Source organism: Pagrus pagrus (assembly GCF_965226575.1).
Source record: "Pagrus pagrus genome assembly, chromosome: 8".
NCBI classification, from domain to species: Eukaryota; Metazoa; Chordata; class Actinopteri; order Spariformes; family Sparidae; genus Pagrus; species Pagrus pagrus.
The window spans coordinates 18,586,326-18,596,847 of record NC_140192.1 but is presented as its reverse complement, the minus strand read 5'-3'; the positions used below and the strand labels follow the sequence as shown (position 1 = coordinate 18,596,847).

The window sequence follows — 10,522 nt, the reverse complement described above, 5'->3', positions numbered from 1 at the left end:
TTGTATCTAACTGTGTCCATCTGTTGTCTGGTGTTGAGCAGGTAGTGTGAAGTGGGTTTATGAGAGCTTGTTGGACACACTTAGACTGAACATAAAACCAAAACGTTATGCTTAAAGAGGCTAAAATGCTCTGTAGAGGTTTTTTTCTTCAACGTCGGTTTACAGAGTAGGAGTGCAGCCTCGCTGTGTGGTCCGTCCTCATCTGGACTCGCAGCTGTGTTGGAAACAAATGCAGCTATTAACATCGATAGTCTTCATGAAGTGTGATGGTTTTGTTGAGGAGTTTAGTCCGGGAGTTTATTACGGAGCTTCGACCTTCTCACTGTTTGGTGCATGTGATGGCGGCAAGTCAGGAAATGACACAAGCCGTATTTCACTCTTGCAGTTAATCGCTCTGGATTAGAGTCAGATACGTTCAAATGTAGAAATGGAAAGTGGGACCTCAAAGTCTCAACACATGAATTTTGAGGTTACTGATGTGTTTATGAGGCAGATGATCCAGGTGTGTTTTATGAGATAAAAATGTTTAAAATCAACTTTTTTATGAAGACACTTCCAAATTAATCCTAATTTTGTGCGAAGTGCCCGCAGACGTTTTCACTGGAAACGTCGTCCGGCGCTCAGAGATCAGAGGCAGAGCGGGGCTGTCTAAACACTGGCGATGGATGTAACAGAATACTGAGTTTGAATGATGGGCGGCGAGGAGAGCACGCCATAACAAGTTCACAGCCAGTTCATCAGTCTGAAAGAGAGGAAGAGAAGAGCGGAGAGGAGGAAGAGAAGATAGGTTTAGCGAAGAAGAGACAGCACTTTTACTACGGTGTGTTATTCTTTAACCGTGTTAGTGTTGTACGTATTAGCAGTCGGCTCAGTAGTTTTTACCGTTACAAAGAGCACAAGCAAATTTATCACACATCCACATGTTGAATGTCACATACGGGCACGTGAGGGTGTTGTGCAGTTTCACGTGTGAATTATCAGTTTTTTATTACCTTTAAAGGGGCATTATGTAGTTTTGGAGAATACATTCAAGCTCAGTATTTTAATATTTACAATATTAATGAGGTAATAATACAAACCCAGAAATATTTATTTTTTCCATCACTGAATAAACAAGCTGTTCTCGAGGACTGTTTGAAGCTAGAAAGGTGGCAGGGTCCGCCAAATATAAACAAAGTAAAATAGTATGACACTGTGTTGGCCTTGAAGGTCAGTTTGGTTATTCAGTTTATTAAGTCATGAAAACAAAGAGAGTTTGTTTACTTAGTTTGTTTAATTTAAAAAAATCAATGAAAGAAGATCTTTCCCTTCTGATTAATCAATTAAGTCCTTTAAAATGTATTTGAATTAAAATTTAGTATTTTAGATTTATGCAAAATATATTGTACGAAACATGAAAAGTCTTAATAAATGTCTTAATTCTTAGTGCATTATATTTCTTAAGTGTGTCAATAAAATCCTATGAAAATACAGTGAATGTTATTGGATCGGAGTAATAGTGACAGAAGGAGTACCGTATGAGTAGTACAAATACAATTATGTTCCTTGTTAATATTTATTTGTATCTCCTTGAGTTCAGTTTGTTCAGCAGTGTTTGTGTAATGTATCAAAAAAGATGTTTTTCCACAAAATGTTTTTTTGAGTCTAAAGTTCTCCCGCGTCTGATGTTGTCTAAACACAAGCAGCTGTACAAAAAACTTTTCTAAATAAAATCGTCTAAGATTCTCAAAATTGTGGTTTAAATCAGGAACTATTTGATCAAAGAATAAGAAAAATATAAATACGAGCCTGCTGTGTGTTTATGTGTCAGAGTTAGTAGCAGCTGCAGTATGAAGTGTATCAGTGTTACAGTTTGTGTGAATGTGGATCAGGTCAGAGCTTCACTGTTGTCCCGAGCTACAAACACATGAATCAAACCTCATAGAGCTTAACTGAGCAGCAGATCAGCGGCTCGCCTGTTGAGTTTTCACGTCATCGTCGACAGTTTGAGTCTCATCATCCCCTCCGTCTCTCTGCACTGTGAACTTTCCAATGAAGCCTGAACACTGTGAAAATAATCTGAGTGTGTCGCTGGCGACGGACGATCACAGCTCATCTGCAGCCGACACTGTTCTGCACAGCAGGAGGAACTCTCTCTGTTAGTTTTAATGCTTGATTAATGTGGAGAACGTAGAGTGAGAACTTTCTGTATGAGAGAAATGTCCACATTCTCCCTGACGCAATCCTTTTAGCACAAAGTCAGTTATTGTAACGTTGTGGACGTTTTCAGTGGTGAGGGATGTATTCAGATCACCAATGTTCAATTGCAGATTAGCATTTGAACAGTTGAATTTATTAATCAGCTGCTCATTTCAGCTGTACTTCTATAAACTGTTGGGTTTCAATATAAGATTTTATAAACTCTTCGTATAATTTATATGTAAAAATCTTGATTTGTAAAGTTACTGGTAACCAAAGCAGTGAGACAAATGGAGTGATGTAAAAAGAACAATATTTAGAAGTAGAAAGTAGCATGAAAAGAAAAGACTTCAGTAAAATACAAATATCACAAATATATATTAAAGGTGCACTATGAAGTTTGGGGGAAGAAATCTTAATCAGATGACAAAGATCTGTATTGACTGATTTTTTTTTTTTTGCCTTACTAAACTAAATAGATACATTTTTTGTTTTCATGACTACAGATAAACTGAATAAACAAACTGACCTTAAAGGACAACACAGTGTAATACAGTTTACCTGTGTTTGTATTTGGCGGACCCTGCCACCTTTCTAGTTTCAAACAGTGTTCTGGGGACCTTATTTTCGTCTGAGGAGAGCTATTGAAAATATAAATATGATTTTGTATTATTACCTCATTAATATTGTAAATATTAAAATTTGAGAGTTTTAGATTTAGAGTTTAAATTTCTTTTCATAAACTACACAATGCCCCTTTAAGTACTGTACTTGAGTAAATGTATTTAGTCACATTCAGCCACGGCTTTAAGCCACAGCCTTTACCTGCTGATGAAGGACGTGGAATATTGAAGGAATATTAACAAAATAGTTTAACACTTTGTGAAAATCCTCTAATTATCTTCCTCTTCAAAAGTTGAGTCAGGACGTTGTTAGCCTAGCTTAGCATAAACACTGTAAGCAAATAGAAACAGCTAGCCTGCATCTGTCCAAGGTTTAAAAATAAAAAGTTATATCTTATTTGTTTCATATGTACGCAAACAGAAATATAAAAATGACAATCTGCGGTTCTAGGGGGGCCACAGCCAGGTGTGGTGACTTCCTGAAGTCTTCCCAAAATGTTGAACTCTTCCTTTATATGTGCTATGTTGGGGTTTCTACCTTTGAATAAGAATTGTCATAGTTGGTTTAGTCTTGATATCTTTGAATTTCCTTTCTTAACACAACTGTCAGGTCAGGAAGTGCCACAGGGTGACATACAGGACCTATTAAACCCAGTGTTGTCATTGTTCAAGACCATAGCTGCAGTAGTTTGAGCAGCTTCCAGGAGTTGTCGAACTTTAAACTGAATTTAAAATGACGTTTTTGTTTATTTCACTTCAACAGGATTGAGGAGAATTCAGCCTGTCGAATTTTTCCCATTTACTCGACCGTGAACCTGTGTTACATTCTGTGGTTTATAAATGACCATAATGTGGTTTAATGTGGTTTAATTTAGTTCTATCCATCACGGTGTAAAAGTAGCCGTCACTCTCTCAAATAGCGGATATTTAATTTTGGGGAAAACAGAAAAAAAACAACATTAACATCCTGTTCCTCTCAGCCTCTCTGCTCTGTGTGGCTCTGTGGGAGTTTTGTGTCCAGATAATAATCTCTCATTATGTTGCAACAGTCAATTAACATCCATTACTGTCAAACTGCATCTCTGAGTAAATGTTGACACTCACTAATTCCCAGCAATATGCTGCTCGCCACATTTAACCTGGAAAAACAGAGAGCAGAGAGCACTTTTTTTCACCTCATTTGGACTTCTTTCAAACACGTTGACTTCATGATCTTACTCTTTCTTCTTCTTTCTGTCAAAAAGGTATTTTATACAACCAAACAACATATTGGTCCAGTAAAGATTTAAATAATCATTTACATGTTACTTTAAAAAAGAGAAAAAATGGTTCACTTCATCATACAGAGCTGCAGATCAGTACACAGAGCTCCAATGAAGGCAAATAAACAATGTTAACATCATTAATCATTTTAATTACATTGCTATTTCATGACCATTTTAATATATTTGCAGGCGTCTGGAGGTCCTGAAAAGTCTCAAAATGTCTCAAATTCAGGATCAGTGCTACTTTCATGATCTCATATTATCTTGATTTAAGGGAATTGCTGCATTAAAGGCAGACATGTCAAAATAAAGATATTTAAATAAAATACTGTTTTAAAGAATCTTAAAATGGGTCAATTATTAAAATCACAGACTGAAATCAGGTGTTAATAAAAAAAAAGGGTATGCTTTTAATCATAGCTGCACATGTATATTGTTTCATAGAAGTGTCAAAGGTAAAAATCTTTCCTATCTCGCCCTCTGTGTCTGCAGGTTGTGACATGTGTGCAGACAACAGGAACGGCGAGTGTCCGATGCACGGCCCTCTTCACTCGCTGCGGCGACTCGTCGGCACCAGCAGCACGGCGGCACCTGTCACCCTGCCGGACGTCCCTGATTGGCTCAGAGACCTGCCCAGAGAGGTGAGACTTCCTGTCTGACTGACTCTCTGTCTGTTTATTTGGCTGCCTGACTATTTTACAATGTTACAATGAGGTCAAGTACAAATCCCCTTTTTGACAATTATTCGTGAGTTTGTTGAACAATTTGAAACCGATGAAGAAGAAGACCATTAACATAAATGACCAATGATGTCACATTGGGTATTTGAATGTACAGATTAAACTGGATATCCATCATCAGTGGCAGAGGTGGAAAGTAACTAAGCACATTTACTTAAGTACTATGCTTAACTTCAATTTGAGGTACTTTTACTTTGCCTCAGTATTTTGTTTTTATGCTACTTTTTGCTGCATTTCAAAGGGAAATCCTCCTGATATCCTGTTCATATGCTGACTTTGCTGTCCTGTATAGCTGCCCAGCGCATGGACATAAATCGTTTATAAAAATCTCTGCTCTGTGTTGTGTGTGCAGGTGTGTCTGTGCACCAGTACAGTTCCTGGTCTGGGTTATGGGATCTGTGCGGCTCAGAGGATCCCACAAGGAACCTGGATCGGCCCGTTTCAGGGAGTCCCTCTGCTGCTGGACAAACTGCACTCTGGAGGCATGAGGAACACGAGACACTTGTGGGAGGTAAGACGGGTGAGAAGGGTGCAGACCTATGGGTGCTGTGGTGCACAGTTTAATGCGTGCTCACAGCATTGGTCATTTGTAGGATGACTTGAATCCCTGCATGATGTGTATATAATACTTTGTGAAACTGTTAACTAAACTATTAACTTAAGTTTATTTAAATATAAATTTAACATTTATTAGTGATGGTTGTTTCTATAAAGTTTTACTCTTGTCACATCAGTAACAAGTCAACTTGCTACGTGACACATTAAAGGCACACTCCTTTTCCATAGATTTATCTGAGAAACAAACAAACCTGAAACAGTAAAAAAAAGAAAAATATATTTATTGACTTTTTCCGCCATTACACTCGACATGTGACCAAATGCTTGTGTTTTTTAACTTTTTTTACTCTTTGAGAAAGTAGAGATGCTAATTTTGTTGCATCATTACTGCGGGTCTTGAAAAGTATTGAAAAGCACCGAATTCAGTATGAAATATAGCAAACAAGACACAATGTTTGCATGCAATTCATGTGTATGTGATTGCAGTCTATCACGAGATGTTCTACACCAATAATCATTTTTAATTGGATAAACCATCCACCCATTTTACAATATAAGTTCGTAATCGTGGGTCTAGGTTGCATTAACTTAATAATTTTGTCATCAGAAGGTATTGTTATATACTTCTGGGAATACAGAAGAAAAAAAAAGCACATAATGATGAATAATTCCATGCCATATTGTCCCGACCGGTTTTCTGTCATACTTTCATATTTTAGCAGATCTCTAATAGCAAAAAGTGTTTAGTTGACGTGCTCTGACGGCTCACTTGGTTTGCGTCGTTTGCAGTTTCCTGGGTTCAATTCCGACCCGCTGCCTTTTATTCCATGTTGTCCATTATGTCGCTCCACAAAAATATATAACATTTTTTAAAATTTAACTTTTAAATTTTGATGAACCCACAGGAAGCCCTGCACTGGCTGTGCTCTGTGATTTTGGTTGCACATAGTACATGTTTATGTTAACGTGTGTGTGTGTGCTTGTGGTCAGTGTCATGTCACCTCTCAGTCCATTGATCAGAGCAGATTGTATTTACATACAGTGGCAGGAGAAAGTCAATGTGGCACTTATAAACAGCTGCATTAGCATTAGAGAGAAAGAGAGAGAGGTGGTGGTGGTGGAGGCTGAAGGATGCTGGGGGACAGAGAGATAGATGAGTCCCTTGTGGCCGACCTGGTAACGGTCAGTCAGACGTCGGTTGACCGGACATCAGTCTCTCTGCTGTTGACCGCAGTGGGCCATCAGGAGGGGAAGGGGGTGGTGATGTGTTGGGGGGGTGGAGGGGGGCTGCAGAGGTCAGAGGTTGGGGGGTGGGGTTGGGCATGCAAGACATCACAAGCCAAGTCCAGCAGAAGCAAGGAGCTCATCATGACAGGATTTGTGCTTCAAACAGAGAACATGAAAGAGTTGCGTTCACAGACAGTCGGAATTTACAGATAACCTGTTTTTAATTCTTTTATCTGACGCAGATCTCCAGTACAGCGACATCTACTCTCACCAGACAGTTTCTCATTTAAGTGTCAATCATTTTGAGCTGTTAAAGTCTCTGTCAGACTGAAGTTAGTCTTTGGTTCTGTAATGTGATGCACAGTATATGTGGGCGGGGTACAACTTCACGAGGAATATGACCAAACTGTTTTTGACAACTGATATCCACAAGTTAGCTGCTCACCCCAAATCACATTGTATGGACTATATATTATATAATAACGTTTCACAGGAAGAGAAAAGAGACACTGAAGGGATCCTCCACCCAAGCTCTAGGTTTGTCAGTGTGAAATATTTTTAATTTTATATATATGTATATATTAAAACTTTATTCTCAAAATATAACTGATACAGGTGATTTTTTAAAATTTAAAATGACATTATGATTATTTACAGAATCGTTGTTTTTTCTTCTTGTTTTATGAGGCACATATTTAAGTTTGACACAGTTTGACAATGATAAAGTGAATCAGCTGTCCAAATTTATTTTCATTTCAAGACCTGCCGTGTTCCTTTAAGATAACTATGATTAAAACTTTATTTAGCTCAGGAAAAATGACCTTTTCTTGTTGTTAACACAGCTTTTTCTCTCAAAGCGTATGCGATATACAATAAAATCTATGTACGATTATGATTTTAAAAACTTAAAAAAGTACTACTAGATAAATGTGTGGAGGTCTTTAACGCTAGTAATTCATGGATATGCTGTAAAAATCGCAGAGTAACAAAGAGAAAGAAAATGAACTTTACTGTTTACTGTTCTGCAGCTTTTTAAAAGTAAATGACCCACATTTAATGTATTTTACAGTATTTGTAGTATTTGGACCCAGCGTAGTCGAGCTGGGACCTCCTCTGGGGTCTCAAACCAGCCATTGAACCCGCCTGCCCCAGAGGAATGCTGATCCGATAACCCGGCTCTAACCATCGGCAGATTATCGGCTGCCGGGCTAAAACCGGTCATTAGGCCTATTGATGAAGAAGCTTTACACACAGATCCTATTAAAACTCACTGGTTGTTAAACTCGCTTATTGATGCCCCCCCAAACAGGAAGAGATATTTGTCCTATAGCCAATCAGGGAGCTTGTGTCATGTTGTCTATGGTGTCCAGGAAGGGCCAGTTTTAATTAAGACACTTGCCGTTACATCTGGGTGGAACAGTGGAAGATTTTCTGGTGCTGCAGTATTTTACGGCTCGACAAATTGATCTTCTCTGAGGCAAAGCTCAGTGTTTGAGTCTGAGTTTATGGAGGAATAATTCTTTTACTATCGGACCTGGAGATGTATCACTTGTTGTTTCTGTACTGTGGTACATGAAGAGGCACGAGGAAGAGATCTGAGAGAGATCTTTTTATTTTTTACCCCATGTATGTGGTCCGATGGGCCGTGGAAAAAAGATTCTTAAAACACTTTTTTCTGCAGAATGCTATATATATAACCTTTAGATTGATTGTTTTTCATCAATTGACAGAATTCAAAGGACAGTAATTCTTCTTTCTGTGGTTCTGGTTTCTCTGAAGAAGTGGAGAGGATTTGCTGCTTTATCCTGTTTTATATCAGCGCACACTTAATATGTTTGGAGCGTATGTCTCCGTTAAATGTTTCACTTAAATACAAGAAGAATTTAAAGTAAAATATGCTCAAATATCCAGAGTAAAAGAACATTTTTATACTATCACAGTTGAAGAAGCAATGAAAGAAAAAGGAAGTGAAGTAATTGGGGGGAACAAGGCCGCAGATACGATTGTTGGCCGCCCCCTGTTGCGAGTGCCCTGCGACTCCATCCACTTACATCAGGTCGCTCGGATACTCTCCAGTCCACCGTGCTTTATTCATGTGATTAACGAATGGTTGTGGAGAAGAGGTTATTGAAAATTGGCTCTTAAATTTCTTCGTTAAGTGCTCCCAGCAATTGCCACTGCACCTGCTGTGTGGAAATGATGTCAAAAGATGCTCACTTACCACTGATTGGTTACAGCACAACACAAGATCATCTCAAACACAAAGGCAGCCAGCATAGTGGAAATACTGTACTCCAGTACAACACCAGAACCTCTGACATGTTCACTAACTGAGTCACAATAAATATTCCCACCTTCATCTGATCCTACTTGATGGAATGGAGGACAGATTCTCATTTTTTCCCTGACTAGATTTTCCGCGAACCACTGACCTCCCTGTCCGAACCTCGAGGCCGTCCTGATTGAAAAGAATGTGCAGTGAAAACACAAGAGACGTCCTGAAGTCACAGCTCTGACCTCGTCCTCTGGGGTTTTACGGGAGTTTTCTTTTGGACAGATCTGAGACTGGACGAGCTGTCAGCGCAGAGTCAGTGAAAACAGCCCCAAACATCATAACTTCAGAGCAGCAAAGCAAGGAAAACTTGAGCTGCACAGTTTGAGGGACAATATTGTGTTAGTGTGGGATGTTGATGGGACACATGAGGGTTCAGAAAATTCCAAGACGCATGTTGGTATCTTGGCGTATTACGTCTTAAAAAAGAGAAATCTATTTTCTTAGTCTGTTTTTTGTAAGTGAATAACTGTTGTACGTCTTCGCTCGCCTGTTGGTCTGTCCATTGTCCGTCTGTCCATCATCGTATTCCCAACTGTATTCCCTACAGAATTCCCATTGACTTTGTGTTTTCAGTGGTTTGTGGTCACCGCGTCCAGTAAAGGCTCTGTAATGTTTTCTTGACTGATGTCATTACTTAATGTTTGTATAACTGTCTGTATTCTGGGTTTTATTAAAGGGTCTGATCGCCATTGACATCATCAGCTGATTACATAATCACTAATGGTTTTATGTCAAATTACACGTTTCGGTTTCCTGTTTGGATTTCAGTGAGGCCTTTGAGTTTTTTATCGATGGAATTTTTGAATGAAAGCAGTGACGACCACACTGATGCAGCAAGACAGTGTTTCTGAACTCAAAGGCTCATGGATACAGCGATACAAAGCTGTCAATGTGAAAAGATTCAGGAACAAAATCAGTGGTTCTACACTGTAGCGATTTATTTTTTCAAGTCACATCATGAAAAACCCAGTCGAGAGCAACTGGATGAATTCGTTGTCACAAAGTGGAAGATTATAGTCATTTGGTGGGCGGTCCTGGTGCTCTATTGTGGGTTTAAGATCCCAACCATACATGACCATAACCATTGTCCATTGTCAGGGCCATCATGGCTGCCTCTGCTCCAAAATGCAACATTCCCACTAAACTAATCTCTAATCTCTGGCATGTTGACGACACATTCAGTTTAGTCACTTGTGTCTTTGTAGATGTGTCTTGTGTTGATTGTGTCATCAGAGTCAGTGTCCCCTCAGCTCCTGTTGTGTCCAAACAAAACTGTGCACAGATCAGAACTATAGATGGACCCAACCTCAGACCAAAAGGGACTAGAAAGCAAACTGTAGACCCTGTTTTGGGGGTTTAAAAAATTATTCTGGCTCCCAGGAGATCATGTGAGCAGAAGGTCAGACTGTGGCCACTACAAACCACCTCTCATCCCTGCCCTGTTTGGTTAAACCCACTTGGTGAGTCAGGTTAACTCAGTTCATTTCTCCTCTCTGTGTGACATCACCCTGTAGGCATGGTAACCGCAGGGGTTCGAGAACAAAGACTGGGGTTTTCCATCAGGACCTACATGTTAGAATAACACAGAGTGTGTGT

The 10,522-nt window shown here is 39.2% G+C and overlaps 1 protein-coding gene across 2 annotated transcripts in view; it reads left to right on the top strand.

The window, feature by feature from the left end:
- prdm6 (PR domain containing 6) overlaps nt 1-10,522 on the top strand; it is a 74,679-nt gene that overhangs the window by 8,149 nt on the left and 56,008 nt on the right. For both annotated transcript variants that reach the window (XM_084359480.1, XM_084359481.1), the window contains exons 3-4: nt 4,559-4,707; nt 5,159-5,317. In XM_084359480.1, the coding sequence (XP_084215606.1) occupies nt 4,559-4,707; nt 5,159-5,317 (308 nt within the window). The remainder of the gene's footprint in view (nt 1-4,558; nt 4,708-5,158; nt 5,318-10,522) is intronic.